Genomic DNA, 24,972 nt, shown 5'->3' with positions numbered 1-24,972 from the left:
CGTGACCACAGAAGATGTTAACAACGAAGATAGATCCAGGATATGCCCTCTGCCATATAGGTTCGTGCCTAGCAGTTGGTCGGTGGAAGAACTACTTATGGTTTACAAGAGTCTTTCAGAGTAATATTCGAACTATCCCTATTTGCCTATGCCCGGGGCAATAGGTGATCTTTTGTAAGGATGAATAAACATTTTGTTTAAATTCAATAAAAGATACATTTTTTCCCTTCCATTGCAAACAAGTTTTCTTATTTTCATTTCTTTTTGAATTCATTGTTTATTTTCTTCATTCCAGTTAGGGGTGTGCAAAATTACCCGACCCGGTTGACCCGACCCGCCGACCCGGATCTAAAAAAATCAGGTACTTCTTTAAAAAAAAATTACCGGGACGGGTACCCGGCCCGACATTTCCCGGGTCGGGCCCGGGTCACAAAATCTAGTTTTTCCGGGTACCCGAGTACCCGGTTAGTTTTTATTTATTTTTTATTTTTTTATATATAATTATATAAAATATAATGAATTATTTATATTATGGATTATTATATTTTGTATTTTGAACTTTTAAATTTTATGTTCGGATATTAGAGTATGTAATTCGAAGTTTTGAACATTTAAATTTGTGTATATATTTTTTTAAATTAATAATTTGAAAATAAAAAATTAAAAACCGGGTATCGGGTACCCGATTATCGGGTACCCGCAAATTTTGGGTACCCGTAACATTCGGGTCGGGACACGGGCCGAGAAATCGTCGATCCGGAAGTACTCTATTCTATTCTCTTTCAAATTTAATTCTTTGACTATTTCGTGTGGGATATTTCCTCTCTCACACACATATCTTCTTTGTTCCTTCAGGACCCCAGATAACGATAATGTAGGCACTGATGGTCTTGATCCGAAAGTGGATTTTGAATCGGCCATTTATGTAACACCCCCAACCCGTACCCGACCCGGATATGAGTCAGAGATACTACATTGACTTTAAAACACAACTCTTAACAAATAATAGTAAAATATTTGAACTTATATTAAGAAAATACGATAATATACATATTGTACTATAAGTTTACTAAAATATTCAGAGCATACACAACTTAACCTTTTAATTACATGCCAACTGCCATTTACATAACAAAATGACCTACTGATTAAGTTGCTTCTGATCTGGTGGTTGCAGGAGTAATGCTGTCAAGCTGCTTAACCTGTCTCGTCTACTTTCTCGGATCCTACGTGTGAAACACTCACACGCTAAGTCATCGACTTAGTGAGGCAATGTAATAATAATAACAAGGCAATGTAATGAAAATGTCATGATCATATGAAATGAGATGCAAACATGTACTTAATCAATGTAGTCTACATCATCAATATCCATACCTGTAAGCGTATGACTTTAACATTCATGAATTTGTATTAATAAGTTTATGGGCCCATGATAGCATATTGAGAACCTAAGGTATCTGAGTAATGTGAGGTTGTGCACTATGCTGTCACCACAGCTCGTATAAATGCACCGAAGTGCCGCGTAGAATTGCACCGTAGTGCCATATAATGATGTCCATAAGGACCACATAGAATTCCTTAAGAATCATATACATATACTAGGGATCAAGTATGTGTCTTTCAAGACTTCACACATGTTCCAAAGAATATACATATGTCCCGAAGGACCGCGTAGACCCTCTACCCTTGGCATGCCAACTATACCTATAGTTCTCATCTACATAACATGGGCTTTTACATTTCACGTAGTCTATATCGCGTAGACATGTAAATTCTTACCTTTTCACATAGCTCATAACTTTTCCCACATAGTCATGTCATATAATGCATTTTATATGAACTCATGTCATGTCTCATAATACAGAATATGCTCATGTACCAAGATATAAAATCTAGACTTATCACAAGTCTAGAATGGAGTATATTTCTATAATTATGCTATGCATATGCACTCACCTATATTTCTTTGCCTTTTCCTCGATCGATCCTACTTGTAGATTGTTCCCGAACTCGTGTAGGCTCGATATCTACATAAACATAATTTTCAAGATGATTATCAGATGTCTATGTCTTGAAATTAAGCTTTAATAGCTTACCAATTTAAGGAATTAATAGCTTAGTCTTTCTTTCTTTTCTTCTTTTTTTTTCATGGGGGAATCGGTTCCCCCCCCTGGGGGTATCGATTCCCCTCTAGCATTCTGGAAATTCATATTCGTTGAGGGGGTATCGGTTCCCCTTGTATGGGTACCGATTCCCCTAGCCCAAAAATCCTATTTTGAGCTCGGAAATCATCTCATTTCAGCTCAAACATACATATTTCACTCTCTTTACAACTCTTAGCTTTCATACACTTACTTAAACTAATTATTATCCATTTAATACCTCTAAACTAAAAAAAAACTAATCATCCATATAGAATTGAAGAATCTTACTCAAATTCCAACTTGTTCTAATTTCAATTCTATTACCTTATACTTCTTAATTAACTTATTGACAAGTCAAAAATCTTATTCAAACTTCAAAAACTCATCCATATCAAAATTTCATCTAAAAACTCATTTTCCAAATCTATCTCTAAAACACTTATCTTGTTGTCTTAATGTCATATAAGCTTTCCTTTAGCTTATATAACATCCAAACTTCCATTTCCAATCTAAAAATCAAAGAAACTACCAAGGTTCAAATTCTTACCTTTACTTGAAGCTTCACGTTTGGAGAAGGAAGAGAAGAAGATAAGGAAGAAGGAAGAAGAAATGAGAGGATTCTGGAATACTAATGCCCCACGTGGGTTATAATATAACCCCATAACATTTTTTTAATTATAATTTTTCCTTACAAATGACCATTTGGTCCTTACCTTCATTTCATATTTACTAACCATTCTTTTTAAACTATATAATTATTCTACTTTAATCACCAAATGTTGAAACTTTGCAAATTAATCACTAACCCGGCATGGAGGATGTTACAAATCTCCCTCCCTTAAGAAAATTCATCCTCGAATTTTCAATAAGAAAAGAGATGGGGATAATGATTCCTCATATCCTCCTCACGCTCCCATGTTACTTCCTCTACTTTATGATTCTTCCATAAAACTTTAACCAATAGAATAGTCTTATTCCTCAATTGCTTAACCTCATGAGCTAAAATTTGAATCGGTTCTTCCTCATAAGTCAAGTCAGGTCGAACCTCAATCTCTTCTGGTGTCACGATATGAGAGGGATCAGATCTATATCTTCGAAGCATTGAAACGTGAAAGACATCATGTATCTTTTCCATCTCAGGTGGTAAAGCTAGCTGATATACTACAGGTCCTACTCTCTTTACAATCTCATATGGTCCAATAAACCGAGGACTCAATCTTCCTTTTCGACCAAATCTCAACACCTTCTTCCATGGGGACACTTTTAAAAACACTTTATCTCCAACTTGAAATTCAATTTCTTTCCTTTTTAGATCTGCATATGATTTCTGTCTGTCTGCTGCAGCTTTGAGATTACTCTGAATTATCAGGACCTTTTCTTCTACTTCCTGAATCAACTCAGGACCAAGCACTTCTTTATCTTTGAGCTCATACCAGTTCAAAGGCGTACGACATTTCCTTCCATAAAGAGCTTCATAGGGAGCCATTTTAATACTCGACTGATAGCTATTGTTGTAAGCGAACTCTGCCAGCGGTAAATACTTTTTCCATGATCCTTTAAATTCCATTACACATGCTCTCAACATATCTTCCAATATCTGAATAGTTCTCTCTGATTGCCCATCAGTCTGAGGATGAAAAGCTGTACTAAAGTTTAAACGAGTTCCCAATGCTTCATGCAAAGATTTCTAGAATCTAGAAGTGAATCGAGGATCTCGATCAGAGACTATGGAAACAGGTACTCCATGCAATCTAATAACTTCTCTAATATACAGCTCTGCATACTTTTCCATAGAGAAATCCGTTCTAACCGGAAGGAAATGCGCTGACTTAGTTAATCGATCAACAATTACCCAGATTGATTCTCTTTTGTTCGGAGTCAAGGGTAACCCCGAAACAAAATCCATCGTAACATTTTCCCATTTCCATTGAGGAATGAAAAGTGGTTGCAATAATCCTGATGGAACTTGATGCTCGACTTTGACTTGTTGACATATCAAACACTTAGACACAAATTCGGTGATGCTTCGCTTCATCCCTGACCACCAAAATCGATCCTTCAAATCCATATACATCTTGGTTCCACCCGGGTGCATCGTTAACGGACTGCAATGAGCCTCTGATAAAATTTCTTTCTTCAAGTCGTCATTGTCGGGTATTACAATTCTTCCTTTACAATATAGATTTACATCTGACTTAATCTCAAAGTTTTTAATCTCTTTGTTCTTTACTTGTTCAATTCTTTTCAAACACACTTCATCTTTACTTTGCAATTCTCCTATTCGTTCCAACCATGCTGGTTTAAGGGTTAATTCTGCACAAAGACCACCGTCTCCCGTTAAAGATAATCTTGCATCCATAGCTCGTAAAGCTGCAAACGTCTTTCTACTTAAAGCATCTGCTACCACATTCGCCTTTCCAGGATGATAGTCAATTATCACATCATAATCCTTTAAGAACTCTACCCATCTACGTTGCCTCAAATTCAATTCTTTTTGAGTCATCAGGTACTTCAGGCTCTTATGATCCGTATATAAGTAACAACGTTCCCCATAAAGATAATGACGCCAAATCCTGAGAGCGAATACTACAGCAGCCATTTCTAAATCATGAGTGGGGTAATTCCTTTCATGTGGTTTCAACTGTCTCGATGCATACGCTACCACCTTTCCTTCTTGCATTAATACACACCCCAACCCGTTATGGGATGCGTCACTGTATACTACAAAATTCTTGCCAGATTCCGGTTGAACCAATATCGGAGTTTTCGTCAGAATTCTCTTTAAAGTTTCGAAACTTTCTTGACATTCAGAGGTCCAAACAAATGGTACGTTCTTTCTCATTAGCTTTGTTAGAGGCAGCACCATCATCAAAAAATTCTTAACGAATCTTCGATAGTAACCGGCAAGTCCAAGAAAACTCCGAACTTCAGACACATTCTTAGGAACTTCCCAATCCATTATAGCTTTAACCTTCTGAGGGTCTACTCTAATCCCAACTGCCGAGATCACATGCCCTAAGAAGATTACTTCGTCTAGCCAAAATTCACATTTAGACAATTTCGCATAGAGATTTTTATCCCTGAGAATTTGCAAAACTAGCCTCAGATGTGTGCTGTGCTCTTCAATGGACTTCGAGTAAACCAATAAGTCATCAATAAAGACAACAACAAACTGGTCCAGATAGGGCTGAAAAATCCTGTTCATGAGATCCATGAAAGCAGCAGGTGCATTCGTTACTCCGAATGGCATTACGATGAATTCATAATGACCATATCTCGTTCTGAAAGCTGTCTTTGGAATATCTTTCTCCTGGATCTTCAATTGATGATAACCCGAACGTAGATCGATCTTCGAAAATACCGAAGCTCCTTTTAGTTGATCAAACAAGTCATCAATGCGCGGAATGGGATACTTGTTCTTGATGGTCACCTTATTAAGCTGTCGATAATCAATACAAAGACGCATTGATCCATCCTTCTTTTTAACAAATAACACCGGAGCTCCCCAAGGTGATACACTTGGTCGAATAAATCCTTTTTCTAACAAATCTCGCAATTGATTCTTTAACTCTTGCAATTCTTTCGGAGCCATCCAATAAGGTGCCATTGCAATTGGAGCGGTTCCTGGCATTACTTCAATTTGAAATTCTACCTCTCTATCCGGAGGTAATCCTGGCAATTCAGCAGGAAAAACATCAGGGAACTCTCGAACTATTGGAATTTCCTCTAACCTTTTCTCTTGAGCTCTTGAATCAATCACATTTGCAAGAAAACCCTGACATCCTTGTAGCAATAATTTCTTGGCAGACATCACTGATATTACATTTGCTAAAGGATTACACATTTCACTGATCACATTAACTTCTATTCCTTCTGGACTCTTCAGGGTTACCTTTTTCAATCTACAGTCGACATTCCCATAATAATGAAACAACCAATCCATTCCCAGAATTACTTCAAACTCGTCAAAGGGTAATTCCATCAGATTAGCAGGGAATTCAATTCCCTGAACCTTTATGGGACACCCCTTACAGACTTTGTCCACCTGAGTACTATGCCCTAATGGATTAGTTACTATCATTACATTACTCGTAGCTTCTATAGGAATCCTCAACTCCTTTACTAACTTACTTGTAATATAAGAATAATTAGAACACGGATCAATCAGCACCAATACTAATTTATCATACAACTGAAAAGTACCTGCTATAATATCAGGGTCATCACGGTCTTCACTTGTCTTTAGATTGTATACCCGAGCAGTGGATCGAACTTCAGGTTGAGCAGAGAATTCAGACGGGTTCCTTCCTCTGCCTCTTCCTCGTCCTCTTTGTGAGGAAGAACCAACTCTTCCAGATGGTGCAGGCTCACCAACAATCAAGGGACAATCCCGGATAAAATGTCCGGCATCTCCGCATCGAAAACAAGTCCCAGCAGCCATACGACAAGCCCCATAATGGTTTTTCCCACAGTGCTGACACTGTCTCCCTTAACTCGGAGTAGATATCCCAGCACCAGATTCCACTGACTGCGTCTGTCTAGGTCTTGCCTGACTTGCTCCCCTAGTAGACGATGCAACTGATTCTGATCTAGTTTGTGATCGAAATCCCGAGTCTCTTCCCCTTTTTGTTGGTACTGAGCTAGAAGAAGTAGTCATCCTCTTTGATGTCTGAACTCTTGAGTCCCCAAATCTTTCATTCTGAGCCCTTTCAAGAGCTTTTGCACGATTGATCACCTCCTGGAACGAGGACAAATTTAATACTATCAACATTTCTTTAAGTCTAGGGCGCAAGCCCTCCACGAACCATTCGCAAGCATCTTTTTCAGTAGGCACAAGCTCAGCTGCAAACCTGCTCAGCTTATTAAACTCACATTCATACTCATATACAGAGCGGCTCATCTGCTTCAAATTCATAAACTCCTGCTTCATTTGTCGGATAAACTGATCTCCAATATACTTTTTTTTAAATTCTTCTAAAAACAAAGACCAAGTCAACTGGTCGGTTGACATCCTCATGGTGACGTTCGTCCACCATATCCTCGCCTGACCCCTCAATAAAGATACAGCTCCATCTAATTTCTCCACTTCGGAACAGTGGAGACCATCTAACATGATTTTCAATTCATTCAACCAAAGATCCGCTGACACTGGACCTTCCTCAGCTTCTCCCTTAAATTCGGGAGCTCCTAAACCTCTCAACTCTTTTGCTACATTAATTCTTTGAGTTAGTGGAGCAGAAGGTTGAAGACGCGTCAGAATAGCGTCTAACGTTCTGAAGAACGTATCTTGATCTTGCACAGGCACTCCTTGAGATGCCTGTTCTTCACCTTGCCTGGCCAGGGCAGGTGAATTACTGCTTTCAGCATGCCTATCTTCTCCCGCTTCACTTCGGGAGCTATTATGTCCGGACATCTAATAAGAATAAACACATTATTCTATTAGCAAAACAACATACTCATACTATACCAGATCAGAAGTTCTCACTATTTATTGGCATGTATTCCATTTAAAGACTCTATAGACTCTGGTTTATACCTAGAATCGGCTAAACCATAGCTCTGATACCATTAAATGTAACACCCCCAACCCGTACCCGACTCGGATATGAGTCAGAGATACTACATTGACTTTAAAACACAACTCTTAACAAATAATAGTAAAATATTTGAACTTATATTAAGAAAATACGATAATATACATATTGTAATATAAGTTTACTAAAATATTCAGAGCATACACAACTTAACCTTTTAATTACATGCCAACTGCCATTTACATAACAAAATGACCTACTGATTAAGTTGCTTCTGATCTGGTGGTTGCAGGAGTAATGCTGTCAAGCTGCTTAACCTGTCTCGTCTACTTTCTCGGATCCTACGTGTGAAACACTCACACGCTAAGTCATCGACTTAGTGAGGCAATGTAATAATAATAACAAGGCAATGTAATGAAAATGTCATGATCATATGAAATGAGATGCAAACATGTACTTAATCAATGTAGTCTACATCATCAATATCCATACCTGTAAGCGTATGACTTTAACATTCATGAATTTGTATTAATAAGTTTATGGGCCCATGATAGCATATTGAGAACCTAAGGTATCTGAGTAATGTGAGGTTGTGCACTATGCTGTCACCACAGCTCGTATAAATGCACCGAAGTGCCGCGTAGAATTGCACCGTAGTGCCATATAATGATGTCCATAAGGACCACATAGAATTCCTTAAGAATCATATATATATACTAGGGATCAAGTATGTGTCTTTCCAAGACTTCACACATGTTCCACAGAATATATATATATCCCGAAGGACCGCGTAGAATTGCACCGTAGTGCCATATAATGATGTCCATAAGGACCACATAGAATTCCTTAAGAATCATATACATATACTAGGGATCAAGTATGTGTCTTTCAAGACTTCACACATGTTTCAAAGAATATACATATGTCCCGAAGGACCGCGTAGACCCTCTACCCTTGGCATGCCAACTATACCTATAGTTCTCATCTACATAACATGGGCTTTTACATTTCACGTAGTCTATATCGCGTAGACATGTAAATTCTTACCTTTTCACATAGCTCATAACTTTTCCCACATAGTCATGTCATATAATGCATTTTATATGAACTCATGTCATGTCTCATAATACAGAATATGCTCATGTACCAAGATATAAAATCTAGACTTATCACAAGTCTAGAATGGAGTATATTTCTATAATTATGCTATGCATATGCACTCACCTATATTTCTTTGCCTTTTCCTCGATCGATCCTACTTGTAGATTGTTCCCGAACTCGTGTAGGCTTGATATCTACATAAACATAATTTTCAAGATGATTATCAGATGTCTATGTCTTGAAATTAAGCTTTAATAGCTTACCAATTTAAGGAATTAATAGCTTAGTTTTTCTTTCTTTTCTTCTTTTTTTTCATGGGGGAATCGGTTCCCCCCCTGGGGGTATCGATTCCTCTCTAGCATTCTGGAAATTCATATTCGTTGAGGGGGTATCGGTTCCCCTTGAATGGGTACCGATTCCCCTAGCCCAAAAATCCTATTTTGAGCTCGGAAATCATCTCATTTCAGATCAAACATACATATTTCACTCTCTTTACTACTCTTAGCTTTCATACACTTACTTAAACTAATTATTATCCATTTAATACCTCTAAACTAAAAAAAACTAATCATCCATATAGAATTGAAGAATCTTACTCAAATTCCAACTTGTTCTAATTTCAATTCTATTACCTCATACTTCTTAATTAACTTATTGACAAGTCAAAAATCTTATTCAAACTTCAAAAACTCATCCATATCAAAATTTCATCTAAAAACTCATTTTCCAAATCTATCTCTAAAACACTTATCTTGTTGTCTTAATGTCATATAAGCTTTCCTTTAGCTTATATAACATCCAAACTTCCATTTCCAATCTAAAAATCAAAGAAACTACCAAGGTTCAGATTCTTACCTTTACTTGCAAGCTTCACGTTTGGAGAAGGAAGAGAATAAGATAAGGAAAAAGGAAGAATAAATGAGAGGATTCTGGAATACTAATGCCCCACGTGGGTTATAATATAACCCCATAACATTTTTTTAATTATAATTTTTCCTTACAAATGACCATTTGGTCCTTACCTTCATTTCATATTTACTAACCATTCTTTTTAAACTATATAATTATTCTACTTTAATCACCAAATGTTGAAACTTTGCAAATTAATCACTAACTCGGCATGGAGGATGTTACAATTTGTCTCTGGGAATTTGATGAATGCGACACTGAAGAGGAGTGTAACTTGCCTACCGAATTATTGAGAATGGTAGAAAATGAAGAGAAATAGATACTACCACATGAGGAGGCCATCAAAATCTTAAATCTGGGCACTGAAGATGACATAAAGGAGGTTAAAATCGATACAACTCTCTCGGTTGAAGCAAGATAAAACCTTATTGTCTTACTTTAGGAGTATAGAGATGTGTTCGCCTGATCATATCAAGACATGCCGGGACTAGACACAGATATGGTAGTTCATAAACTGCTAATTAAGCCAGAGTGCAAACTGGTGCAATAGAAACTGAGAAGGATGCGACCTGAGATGCTCTTTAAAATTAAAGAAGAAGTCAAGAAGCAATTCGATGCTGGTTTCCTTCAAGCGGCCAAGTATCCAGAGTGGGTGGCCAACATAGTACCAATTCCGAAGAAAGATGGGAAGGTTCGCATGTGTGTCGATTACCGAGATCTTAACAAGGCGAGCCCTAAAGACAACTTTCCTCTGCCTCACATTGACACGTTGGTAGACAATATAGCCGGGAACGCTTTCTTTTCATTCATGGATGGATTCTCTCCATATTCGAGAACTCCATGGGGTGTGTCCTAGGTCAACATGATGAATCCGGGAAGAAAGAAATAACCATCTACTATTTAAGCTAGAAGTTCACCGATTGCGAGGTCAGATATTCTCCTATGAAGAAGGTTTGATGTGCTTTAGTCTAGGCCACAAAAAGACTCCGACAATACATGTTGTACCACACCACTTGGCTGATTTCCAAGTTAGATCCCCTGAAGTACATGATGGGTGTACCTACTCTATCTGGAAGGTTAGCCTGATGGCAGATACTCTTGTCTGAATTTGACATAAAGTACGTGAGTCAAAAAGCAATCAAACGAAGTGCCATATCGGAGTTCTTGGCTAGTAGAACCGATGAGAATTACAAGCCATTGGACTTTGATTTTCCAGATGAAGACTTGATGGATATATCCTTAGAAGTGGCAAGTAAGTCGACTTATAGTTCTTGGAGAATACATTTCGATGGTGCATCAAATGCATTAGGACATGGCATCAGGGCAATCCTGATCTCTCCAGAAGGGAATCACTACCCATTTACCAGCAGACTGAACTTCGATTGCACCAAAAACATGGCAGAGTATGAAGCATGTGTCTTAGGAATCCGAGCTGTACTGGGGCAAGACATAAAGACCTTGCGGATATACGGAGATTCAGCATTAGTAATCTATCAGCTCCACGGAGAATGGGAAACCAATGATACAAAGCTGATGGAATACCGGAGACTAATACTGGATCTGCTCGAAGAATTCGATGAAGTCACCTTCCACTACGTGCCTAGAGAAGAAAATCAAATGGCTGACGCTTTAGCTACCTTGGCATCCGCATTCAAGGCTGGCGGGGAGTCTGAATAATGCCAATTAACATGCAGTTGTATGAGTACCCAGGTCATTGTTACCAAATTGAAGAAGTGAAAGACACTAAGCCTTGGTACTACGACATTTTGTAGTATATCAAGCATCGAAGTTATCCAGATGAAGCCACCGAAACCGATAAGAGAACCCTTAGAAGGATGGCAGCTGGATACATCCTTGACGGAGAGGTTTTATACAAGGAAAGCCATAATCAAGTCCTGTTAAGGTGCGTCGATGATGAAGAGGCAAAAATGATAGTGGAAGAAGTACATGATAGAGTTTGTGGAGCACATGCAAATGGACATATGATGTCAAGACAAATAATGAGATGCGAATATTTTTTGTCTACACTGGAAAGTGATTGCATCAACTATGCTAGAAGATGTCATAAATGTCAGATTTACGGAGATAAAATCAATGTTCCACCTCATCCACTTCATGCAATGATGTCGCCCTGGCTTTTCTCTGTATGGGGCATGAACATTATCGGGCAAATCCATCCGAAGGCTTCGAATGGTCACCGTTCAACATAAAACATCACAATTCTACTGCTTACAGACCAAAGATGAACGGAACAGTAGAAGCAGCAAACAAAAACATTAAGAAGATAGTGGAGAAAACGACTGAAACTTACAAAGACTGGCATGAGAAGTTGCCTTTTGCTTTTTTTTCTTATCGAACCTCGGTACGAACCTCGACTGGGACAACTCCATTTTCACTAGCTTATGGAATGGAAGCAGTGCTATTCATTGAAGTAGAGATTTTGTCACTCCGGGTCTTGACATAAGTCAAACTGGATGATGCAGAGTAGGTACGATCCAGATATGATCAGCTTAATCTGATAGATGAAAAGAAACTGAAAGCCATTCATCATGGTCAAATATATCAGAAACGAATGATCCGAGCATATGACAAAAAGGTGCGCTCGAGAATATTCCGATAAGGAGATCTGGTGCTAAAAAGAATTTGGCCAGTCCAGAAAGATTTCCGAGGAAAATGGACACCAAATTGGGAAGGACCTTATGTCATGAAAAAGGCATTCTCCGGAGGAGCCCTTGTCCTGGCGGAAATGGACGGACCTGAACTGCCACATCCCATCAACTCGGATGTAGTCAAAAGTTACTTCACTTAGGATGAAAACCCGAAAGGGCGTCTTAAGTCGAAGAAAAAAAAAAGAAAAAAAAGAAAAAACAAAAAAGAGAAAAAAACGTTTAGGGTGAAAACCCGAAAGGGTGCCCTAAATTGAAAAAAAAAGGAAAAAATAATAAAAGAAAATTAAGGTGGGTTCAAGATGAAACCCCGCAAAGGGCGTCTTGCAATCAAGGATGGGTTCTAGTTGAAAACCCGAAAGGGCGATTTGGATATCAGTTCAAGAAATCCAGACAATGAAAGCATCCCAGCATATGAATCTTCTACAAACTCAACAAATCGGAGAAAGGTTGCACTCTCCAGAATGTTGTCGCATTTTTCGAATATCTCTTGGCAAGTGTTGCGTTCAAGACTACCTAACAGCTTTTCAGCTCAGAAGTGCTCACATTATCGAGATCTAAGACATTCATTTCATACTTCACCATGTATTCATTTTCCAAAGTGTTTGTCATGTACTATTTGTTCTTTTATAAATAAAGACAATTTTTTCCTCTAAATCAATTCCTTTTGGGAATCTTGGATTGAATTTAAACCTAATGGTTTATTTATTTTTACAAGAGATAATCGCATATTATTGTACAAAGATTCATTGAAAAGTATAGGTACCCGAAGCCGATCAAGGCTCATGTACATACTTGAGTTGATTGAGAAGCATTTACCAAATCAAGAAACAAATAGAATGTGCACATCATATTTGAACATTTGAAGAATTAAAGATCAGGGGTCAGAACTTCAAGATTTCAGAGTCAATATTCTAGACATGCAAACGGAGATCGAGATTTCTCTCCAGAACCCAAAACAACATATGTTGCATATACATTTTAGGCATACCTAAGGGCATTGCATCCATCACATATATGCATCACTTTGCAGCTTTTAGCTAGCAATTTCAATTTCGCAGCGAAGGATATTGGACTCGAAACGACATAATTTGCTCGAGAGTATATTTCAACTTCACGACGAAGGATATCTAGCTCGAAGCCAAACTTCACAATAAAGGGGTCATCCACGGTTTCAACTTCACGGCGAAGGGAATCGTGTCCACCCGCAAACATACAATACTTGGATTTCAACTTCACGACAAAGGATATTCAAGTCAAGGCTCAACTTCACGACGAAGGGGCCACCCGCTCCACGATAGAGGATATCGTACCCCACATCCACGATTTCAACTCCACGACGGAGGATATCGTGCCATTTGAGGCTCAACTTCACGACGAAGGGGCTTCACAGTTTCAGAGCCAATTTCAACTTCACAGCGAAGGATATTGGACCCAAGACAACACAAGCTCAACTTCACAACGAAGGGGCGACTGATTGTCAACAAATAACTTTTCAGTTTCATTCGGAGTCAATTTCAACTTCACAGCGAAGGATATTAGACTCGAGACAGCACAAGCTCAACTTCACAGTGAAGGGGCGGTTGACTGTCAATAAACAGTTTCCCAGTTCTAGAGTCAATTTCAACTTCACAACGGATGATATTGGACTCGAAGCAATACCACTTACTTGGATTTTAACTTCACGATGAAGGATATCCAATTCAAGGCTCTACTTCACGACGGAGGGGCCATCAACAGTTTCAACTTCACGACGAAGGAAATCGTGCACACAAGCAACATCCATCTCTAGAGTGGATTTCAACTTCACAACGAAGGATATCCAACTCAAAAAAGAAATGTTTGTGAATAAACTTTCCAGTCCCAGAGCCAATTTCAACATCACAACGAAGGATATTGGCCTCTGAACAACACAACTTACATTGGATTTAAACTTCACGATGAAGGATATCCAATTCTCAAACTCAACTTCTCGACGAAGGGGCCATATACATATACAACTTCACAACGAAGGGTATCGTACCCTAACAGGTTGACCCAACTTCACGAGGAATGAGTCATCTGTAACACATCAACACCGAAGTCTTCAGGACAAGTTTCACCTTCGCGTCGAAGTATCTTGAGCCAGAAGACGATCTAGGAGTTATTGGTTAAAGCTTTGAGTTCGATTTCAACTTCAAGACGAAGGATTCATACTCAAAATTTTCCAGTTTTGACTCAACCTCACGACGAGGGAGTCATTTCTGATTTCAACTCTACGATATAGACAAAATTTGTGTCTTTTAATCTTTGCTCTATTATCGTTACACGATAATAAGCAAAGAGGGGCAGCTGAAGACACTTAATTCCGTCTAAATTATAATATATATATATATATATATATTATAATATTATAAATTATAATTATAATTTTTTTTATTTTGTAAAGGTTCAGCACCCGTGGCCCAAACACGTAGCCAACCCACAACCCAACAAGAAACCCTATGGCAAATTAGGGTTTTAATCATTCCAACAGCTGCCGCCTCTCCCCTAGTGCCTCATGTCCACGTTTCTCATCCCCGCCGCTTTCCACGACCATTCCTCGCACATTCAAACCAAACACCACAGGCGTGTGTTAGCAGGACTCTCATCAACCAATAAAACCGAGTTTGACTCGGGATTAAACACTAAAATAGGAGCAGTTTAATCCAAATCGGACTCTAAAAATAGCCAAATTTGAGGCTATAAATAACATGTAATCATCATTGTATTGGACACAGTTGATACGAAATAAAAAAAAAAACAGGAATTACAAGCAAATCGTAGCCATTCCGAAACACTTATATTTTGAAAAAAGAAAGGTAACAATCGTACCTTTGCATGTTGTTTTTGTGCCTTTTCTGTGTTTTGATTAAAAAGAAACACCAAAATATTGATTTTTGGCCGATGACTGGAGGGGGTTCTCTTTTGAAACTTTTCTACATCTACCCCCCAGGCCCATTGTTTTTAAAAATTTATTCGATTTTTTTGGAAGGTAGGGGAGACAAGCTCTCGGAAAAGCAAAAAAAATATGGTATTCGCCGTCGATGAACTGCGGCCGACGTCGTTCAATGGCGGCCGTTTTTGGGTTCATCGAACCCCACGGTGGTGTTCATCCCAAGGGATGAACAAACCAGAGAAAAAACGAGAGGAGGGGCCTTGGCTTAGAGAAGAAGAGAAAATGAAGATTTTTAAAAAAATTTAGCATTTATAGTTGGGCCCATCTGACCCGCGCGACCCGACCCAATGCCATACGACCCGCGTGTTTTCGTTATAAAATGGGTAAACTCAATTTTAGTCCATTTTTTTAAAAAACTTATGATTTCCCCCTTTAAATTTGATTTCATCCTCGAAATGCTTCAAAATTGGTCACACGATCTTCTGTTTTTACAATTTAATCATTTTTCTGGATTTTAATTTTAATTTTCATTTTTTATCATCATTACATTATAATATTTATATATATATTATAGTATTATTATTATTATTAATTTTCTTATATTTTATTTTTACATACCCGTACTATTTTATTATTTATTTATTTATATGTTATATATATATATATATTTTATTTATATTTTGATATGTTTCTATTTCTATTTATATATATTATATATATACATTATTTTATTTCTTAACACTTTTATATATTTTTTAGTTTACAAGTTAATGTACATATAAATATATTTTTTTCCTTTCCACTCATTTTTCTTTATTTTATTATTTTATTATTGATTTACTTTTTTTTTGTATTTTATTTATTTATCTTTATTTCTCTGTTTATTTTATTCTATTTTCTCTTTATTTTTTTATTCATTTCAGTTTCAATATCTCCATATTAATTATGTTGTGTTTTTTGGCTTTATTTTATCTGTTGCTATTTATTTATTTCCTATTCTTTATTTTACTTTCTTTATTTTCAATTTATCATAATCACTTTTGTTTTTCTAATACTTTTCTTGATTCTTTAAGGGTGTGTTTCAAAATGGTTAGAGGTAAGTAGTTTGGATCGTCATGTTATCTTTTAATTTAAATTTATAACTTTCTTAATTAAAGACAATTGTAAATTGTGTAGTATCAAAAGGGCAGTTCAAGGGTGCTAACCATTCCTTGACTGTAACTGACTCCCGAATCCGACACATCTTTAGTAAGACGCAGATCAAGTAAGTAATAAGGTATCCTATCTACCATTTGTTTTAGAATAAAAGATCAGTGGTGACTCTATCCATTTAATTAAGTCGAAGTCCAATTTCGGATCCAACCGAAAGACAGATCCGATAAATAAAAAATAAAAATAAAAAAACTTCGGTGCCGTCAAAATTAGAAGTCCTTACATTGGCTTCACTCTTCCGTTAAATAACACTCTCGAAAAGGAGAAGCTTGTGAATACCAGTTTTATTTTTTAAACATTTTCCCCTGATCCAATTGTTTCTGATCTACAAAAAATGGCCGCTGCTGCTCCTCCTCCTCCTGTTTCCGCCGATGCTCCTTCTTCTTCTTCTTCTCCTTCGCCTCTGCCTTTGGCTTCTACGGGATGTGAATCAAAGGAAGAAGCAGTGAACGAAGAACTGAATCAGGAGCAACAACAGCAAGACGGAATTAAAGAGTGCATGCACAAGACTAAGCCAATCCAGTTCTTAGGTCGTACTACGCCTATTATTCTCCAGAACGACAATGGACCTTGCCCGCTCCTTGCCATCTGTAAATCCTCTTTCTTTATATTTCTAGGGTTTTAGGTTTCGATTATCTTCTTATTCTGTTTTCTCGCTTCATCGTTGCTTAGAATGTTCGGATTTAAATTTCTCTATACTTGTTTTTTTACTTTAATCTTTGGTTTAGTTCTTAGGTTTGTGATTTTAGTAAAATTAAGTTGGAGAATTTCGATTTGCGTATTGATTGTTTTCCGGAGCGATCAGTAATGGATCATTTGTTGTGTCTGATTTTGTTTAGGGCTTATTTTTTTAAATTATTTATTGTTCCTCCTGTTGCTGGTGAAAGACCTCTGACCGTGAATTAACTAATAAAAAGGAGAAGATTTCGGAAATGAAACATTCTGTCAGTAAATTGAACTAGAACATGATCAAATTTCTAATTGTATGATTTTATTAAATTTTATGAGTTATTTTAATTTTTTAATTATTTATTGTTCCTCCTGTTGCTGATGAAAGACCTCTGACCGTGAATTAACTAATAAAAAGTAGAAGATTTTGGAAATGAAATGCTCTGTCAGTAAATTGAATTACAAACATGATCAAATTTCTAATTGGACGATATTGTTAAAGTTTTATGCAAATCTGAATTAGAGGTGATTAAGCTTTGAGAATGAACACTTGTTGGGGATGTGACAGGTAATACTCTCCTTTTAAGGAACAATTTCAACTTGAGTTCAGATATAGCAGAAGTTTCACAGGAGAAATTGCTTTCACTGGTGGCTGAGCGCCTGATTGATTCTAACAGTAATGTCAATGTAATTTCTTTTCTTTTTTATACTTGGCTCATTTGCTTGTTGTTGGAATAGTAGGATGATACTTGTTAAACCTTTTGGCATATAGAATAAAGATGCGGGATATGTCGAAAACCAACAGCAGAATATTGCAGATGCTATTGATTTACTACCACGCCTTGCTACAGGGATTGATGTAAATATTAAATTTAGGAGGTTAGTCTTTCCTCCCTCCCCCCCTCTCTTTTGTTTTCTCCTATAAATTGACACTTTCTGCAGTTCTTATTGAATTATGTGTACAACTTGCAGAATAGATGACTTTGAGTTCACTCGAGAGTGTGCCATATTTGATCTGCTTGATATTCCCCTCTATCATGGTTGGATTGTTGATCCCCAGGTATGCTTCCACATATATAGTATGGCAAGTATTCTCAAGCTAATAAGAATATTCCAGTTCCTTCCAAAACACAGAGTTGCCTTTTTATATGTTGTCATTGCTTCCCTGATTATATAATTATTGTTGCATCTGTACATCATGTCATATTAATAATCCTGCATAGATCCTTGTATTTCTTACCCATGGAAGCTTGTTATGTGCCTAGTCCATGAATAAGTTTGTCAGTATCTTGCCCCTGTTAATATTGACAGCAAACTAAATTCTTTTCTTTCTAATAGATTATATAGCTTGTGGGTAGGAACTAGTATTTTACAATTTGTAATAACAGCACTAAAGCTTTAATGGTTGGAGATATATCTGATGTAAATATGATTTTGTGGAAATCTTCAGTCTGGACAAAGGAGCATTTGCTAGTGCACCATGAAGCATATCGAATTCTGGTATTCTATCTAATTTCCAAGATGGGGAAACAATAGTTGAAGTAATGTGGCAAAGACTGTATAGTTTCTTGTATGATCTTGACTATTGTTCTTCCATATGGTCAACGGTGTATAATTTACATATTTTTAAAATGATTAAGAGCTGACAAAGTAAAATATAGAACAGCCGGTGAAGACAAACATTACTAACCCATGGATATGGGAATTATGTTTTCAATTGTTTTAGTAGCTTACCTCCTTAAAATGAATGAGCTATGTAGGTGAACTCTTGCCGTCTTGCGGTATTGATGGACAGATATGTGTTTCATGATTAACAAAGGTTCATGCAGGCAAGGATGGAAGTGGAACCAGGATGAAGCATTGGGGACCAAATATAAATAGTAATAAAATGGGGGATTAGAGTCCCATTGTTAAGCCATCAAGTTGAAATTTTAAATTTGAGGGGTCAGGATCTAATTTGTCTAATTTCAAAATTGATACGGACCTAAGATGTATTTAAACAAAAACGGCGACACAGGGCTGAATTTGCCTAATTTCAAAACTGAAAAGGGCTTGATGTGTATTTAAACCAAAAAAAATGGGGGTCAAGGCTTAATTTTAGTAATTTTGAATTATTAGGGGACTTACGTATTTAAATCAGAAATGGGGGAGGCTTAATTTACCCAGTTCCAAAATTAATTGGGGTGTTGGGGGGGGGGGGAATGTTGCACCCACCCCAAAGGTATGTCTGCATGTAAGTTTTATGACTGCAAATCATGATAGCTTTTTCATTTATTATCAGATTGTATTGCTTGCTTTTCATGATTATTATTTTTTTCCTTCTGTATTTTACATTTCATTTCTTATAACCGTTCATATTACTATTGTTCTGTATTTTACAGGGTTGAACCTGCACATCTTGATTTTCGTTTAATTGCACATCTGTAGTACAAATTTAATTGTCCAGTATTTGATGGTTTATTGTCATGGTACACGTGCCAGGACTATGAAACTGCCAGTGCCATCGGGTCAAAATCGTACAATAGTATTATGGGGGAGCTTGTCACATTGGAAACACGAAAAATGGAGGTTTCATGTAAAAACAATTCTGAAGATTGTGTGGATTTTGCAGCCGCAACAACTGCAACTCTAGGAGTTCCCTCTCCCAACCTGACAAAAACCAGATCATTTGATGATTCTCCTCGTTCTGTTTCTGATCAGAAAAGCTTAGAAAAAGGGGATCTTGACGAGGAAGAAGAGCTAATGAGAGCCTTGAAATTATCAGAAACAGAATCACCAAGCTCAATTGGTGATCTTGGAAGTTTTTATATAAGATCATGTTCAAACAACCCCGTTTCTGTAGATTCTGTAGAGGAACAAGAGGGAGACAAAGGTTTTGAACATCAGAACTTGCAGCAGCATGAACTATCCTTATCAGATAATTGCACTTCCTTGAGCAATAATAGTGGTGATCAGACATGTTTTGAGACCCTCTCAAAGGAAGAGTTCCTAAATACTAATGGTGTTATTCAGGATCAATCATTTTATGTTAAATCTGGGGATATTACCCTTTCTAATGATGTGGTCAACAAGAATAATGTTAAGACCATGGTTGTTAAGGGGAGTAGCGCTAATGAATTGCTCCAGATTGAAGATGCAGCTCCTTTGTCTCTTGCCAAAAGTATTTCTACAGATGGAAACAATACTGAAATTTCAGAATGGGGTGAAAAGATTGAGATCCAATCCAAATCTGCACCTGATGCCCTTGACATTCCAAATAATGTTAATGGTTGTGACACAACAGAAGAATCGTCTGTATCTTTGCAGACTCTTGGTTCAGATGCATCTAGTGACAGACTACATCATACAGATGTACCTGAAACGTTTACTCCTAATCTTGATGGAAGTGAACCTATATATGAAGGTGAAGAATGCATACTAGATTCAGTAACAACAACATATCAAGACCGTGAGCCTGTATATGAAGGTGAGGTACTTCTTGCAAAACAAGCTGACAAAACAGCTGTAGAGGACTCCGATATGAGGTCTAAAGATGAAATCACTCCACAGCAAGGTTAGTTGGTACACCTTATCAAAAATGTAAATCTGTATCTTTATAGGGTGTGGTTATGTTTCTTTCATCGGATTTAGCTTCATTGTTTGTTGTGTTTTCTATTTAACTTTACTGGTTGCTTGTTGCTTCTTCAAGAATTGTTACAAGGAAAACTAATGTATTCTCTTATCCAATTCAGTTTTTATTTTTTAATTCTTAAAATTCCTTTTTTTTTATATACAAATGGACTTTTTTGTATATCTATTTTCATGCTTTTAATACAAGATAGCCTAGTACTAATTTTCTTCATGCTATACAGGAGAACTGATTAGAAACTTCTTGAAGAACAATGCTAGTCAATTGACCTTTTCTGGGTATGTTGAGGAACTTTTATCCGTTTAAAGATCTAATATTATACTTGAGTACTGTCATTATATCTTCATGGCATTAGGAAGCTTGTTGTTCAGTAGACTGTTAACATATTTGCAGGCTTTTTTGCTTACAAGACGGACTTAAGGAACGTGAACTCTGTGTTTTCTTTCGAAATAATCATTTCAGCACCATGTTTAAGGTTAGGAGCTGGAATCATTTTTTGTGCGAATTATTGCTGATAGTCGTCTATGGATTGCTAATGGGTAAAGTACACCAGAGGTCCCTAAACTATGATCAAATGATTGTTTTGGTTATTAAACTTATCAAACTGTTGCTAAGTGATTATTAAATTTATCAGACTGTTACAAAATGGTCACTACTATGTTATAACAATAAAGTTCGATAAATTTAATGATCATTTTGTAATAGTTTGATAAAATTTAATGACCATTTTTTAACTTTTGAAAGTTCTGTGACCAAAATGATCATTTGATCATAGTTTAGGGGGCTCTGGTGTACTTTACCCGTCACTAATTATACTTTTATAACTCTTGAACAACTTTAGTAAATTAATAAACCGAGTTTACAATCAATTTTCTTTAATTGCTCTGTTTTAATTGTTTATTGATTTGATGAAACTCATGCAGTATGAAGGTGAACTCTATCTTTTAGCTACTGACCAAGGCTATTTAAATCAGCCCGATTTGGTGTGGGAGAAACTCAATGAGGTAAAATCATTACCTTGAGATCATCATAACCAAGAATCACTTCATTGTGCTTTGGATGTCATTTATAATCACTGTCAAACTTGGTAAAGTTGGAATATTTATATGGTTTTTTTTTTTAAGTTACAAAGTATATTGCAGTCCTCAAGAAAGATCCATAGTTGGTAGTGCAATGGCTACTGCATCTTGGCTGTGTTGATTTGTCATGTTGTTTAACTGGGATGATTATATTCTATTTTTTTCTCTAGCTTTGAGAAGAAATGCAAAGCACCAAAAATATAAGGAAACAAAAACCTATGCCAGCCGATGGTTTTGTTATGGAAGTTCTAGCTATAGCTGTGGTCTGTGGGTTTTCCTGTTTGTTGATTGTAGACTATATATTGGGCAGAGGGCAGAGTATTACTCCTGACTTTACATATTGTGTTTTGAAGGACACTAAATCTTTCTCCATGCCATGCTTTAAAAAAGTTCACGGTAAACAACTATGCCTTTTTAGTGCAATGAATATAGAAAATTGCATGAGATATAGGTTTTTCCTCGTTTGATCCATATTCCATAACACTAGTGCCTTTTAAATGCTCTCCATTTGATGATGGATTTAAGCCAATTCTTTTATTGCCTTTTCCCTATTCAACTTTCTAATAAGATAAAAATGTTTTGAAAGTGTTGCTAAAGTTCTTAAAATTTTAAATTTGAACCTCCCAACTGTTGTGAACCAATTTTGTTTCTGTTCTTGTTCTTTTAAGTCTGGTGTCCAAAACTTAACCCATGCTTTCAGGTCAATGGAGACACACTGTTTATGACTGGAAACTTTAAGGAATTCAAGGTGGATAGTCATACGAATGGGTCTTGGGATGAACAAAATGCTTTCGCTAGTACATCTGTATGTATTTTCCTTTGGCAAGAGTATTTTGAATGTCAATTTTAAATTTTTGAGAAACCTTTTTTTTTTGAAAACAATTTTTGAGCAACTTGAATGAAACTTACATAAAAATTTACCTCTTCCGCAGGACTACATTGCCAGCATTGATAGTGCAGCACAAGCTGGGTTGGATATAACGTAATTCCACCAACTTTCGGTTGTCTATTTATGTTATTTTCTTCTACTATAATTTCTCTTAATGCAGCATTTTCTAATTAGTCTCGGTGATAAATTGGAGCTCATTATTTTATGGATATAAGACATTTGATAATATTTCTGAAATGTTGTATTCTATATTTGCTTATTTGAAAAATCGGCTGAGTTAAAATATTTCATGAATGGATTAAATTTTTCTATAAACATCATCAGTGGTTCTTGATTATTGATTCTATGTTGATGTCATCACAGCTCAGATTTACAGCTCGCAATAGCTTTACAGCAACAAGAGTTTGAACAACCACAGCGGCAGAATGTGCAGCAACCTCCTGTTGTTGGTGCTTCAAGATTAGTAACAGGTCCCCAGGTATTTTATTCCCTCTTCCTTGATAGATATTATAAGTGTCAATCTTATTTGTATAAGAATATTAGGAAACTGTTCAGATGGAAGAGTTATGCCTTACAGCAAGTATATCTGAAACAGTAGAATAATGTTGAGACTAAATCAGGCTTTCCATTAGTACCCTAAAGACCTGGTGCGACTTGTATACTACGCATTGAATATTGATTATCTAAAACTAGGGATGGTCAAACTACCTGAACCCGACAGGGACCGGCCCGACCCAAACCTATAGGAGCGTTTTTTTTAAGTTTCGTGTTCGGGGTGGATTATATAATACAGAGTCAGGGCGGGGTGGGGTTGGGTTTAATCACTGACCCGACCTGACCTAATATAAATTACCCATATATATATATATATATATATAATAGGTAATGTTTTAGGGATTTCGCTCTTTATAATGTTAAAATATAATTTTTGATTGTTTAATCGTGTTGGGTCCGGTTTGGGGCAGGAGAAAGGCTAACAATCATCGGGGTGGGGTCAGGTTGAATCAATATATTTTTGGGTCGGGGTTGGGAAGGCAAAAACTGCCCCGCCCTGTGCCCATCCCTATATAAAACAGTAGCCTGAAAGATGGGAGATTAGATGGTTGTTATTAATTATACGATAAGAAGTGTAACAACTATAATTAATGAATCTTTTGCTATTATTTTTAGGGTAAGCAACGTATTTAGTCACTTAACTATTTGTGTGATTCCGTTTTGGTCACTCAATTATTTTTTTTTCAAAATCATACCTAAAGTTATATTTTAGTTTTATTTTGGTCATCTGTTAATAAACCCTAGACCTTATTGTAACATGTCTGAACCACAGTTAATTTTATGCTCTACTACATCAGACACGGTGGCTTTAATTCATAGATCAACATGGAAACATTAAATAGTGAATAACAGAAGTGGCGTTTTGCAGGTGCCAACAAGAAGCAGTGGAGGAAGGAACCCGTCATCTTCAATGGCAAAGCAAGATGCAAAATCAAAAGAAAAGTGCATTGTGATGTGAGGTTCGTTTTCAAAGCGTTTAGGAAATCTATGAACTGTAAATGATTCGCGTCTTTTGGTCCAATTGGTATTCAACACTAATAATAAAACCCTTGATTAACCAATTCTGTGATTATAGATGGGGGAAGTATTTTAGTGTAAAAAGAGGGGAAGTATGGCCAAAGTGCCCAAATAATGTGGATGGGAAAGTTTATTTCTCAAAATGATGCACTCAGCCGATTAATTCCTCATCTAGGGCGTTATCTACAGTGTTACATGGGATATCTCGGCGTCTTCAAGAGAAAATTTTTTCATGCAAACCACTCTTTGAAAATCAGTTGGAAATCTCGGCATCTTTAGGGTGAAAATCCCGGCGTTTTTAGGATTTTAATATAGAAAAAAAAGTTGGCATATTTACACAAATATCATCTTAACAGAAATTAATTACTTGCTAGATTCGTAAAATTTTCTAAAAAGATGCCTAACAAATAATTAATTTATGTTATAATGATATTTATGTAAAAATGTTAATTTTTTTTTCATTCAAATCTTTAAATGTGTTTTTGAAAATTATTTTATAACTTCACAAATTTTAGTTTTTGCATGAAATTACATAATATAATTATGTCTACCAATTACTAAACACTTTTTGATATGTTTTTGATCCTTTCAAAATCCTATACGTATAGTATAGTTTAGGAAAACTTTGAGGGTAAGTAATTTAAAATAT

General features: G+C 36.5%; 1 protein-coding gene across 1 annotated transcript; it reads left to right on the top strand.

The window, feature by feature from the left end:
• The first annotated feature begins 16,784 nt into the window (after nt 1-16,784).
• Nucleotides 16,785-24,368, top strand: LOC120198808 (ubiquitin carboxyl-terminal hydrolase MINDY-1-like). The gene is made up of 12 exons (XM_039200077.1): nt 16,785-17,076; nt 17,724-17,842; nt 17,928-18,034; nt 18,128-18,215; nt 19,637-20,708; nt 21,007-21,061; nt 21,177-21,258; nt 21,707-21,787; nt 22,563-22,667; nt 22,795-22,844; nt 23,115-23,229; nt 24,175-24,368. Exons 1-12 carry the CDS (start codon nt 16,821-16,823, stop codon nt 24,262-24,264), a joined length of 2,220 nt encoding a protein of 739 aa, XP_039056008.1. The 5' UTR covers nt 16,785-16,820; the 3' UTR covers nt 24,265-24,368.
• Nucleotides 24,369-24,972: the final 604 nt, after the last annotated feature.

This window comes from Hibiscus syriacus, unplaced genomic scaffold (genome assembly GCF_006381635.1).
Source record: "Hibiscus syriacus cultivar Baekdansim isolate YM2019G1 unplaced genomic scaffold, ASM638163v2 tig00004797_pilon, whole genome shotgun sequence".
Lineage (NCBI taxonomy): Eukaryota > Viridiplantae > Streptophyta > Magnoliopsida > Malvales > Malvaceae > Hibiscus > Hibiscus syriacus.
Note: the sequence above shows the minus strand (reverse complement) of the source record. Positions and strands in the feature narration are given on the sequence as shown.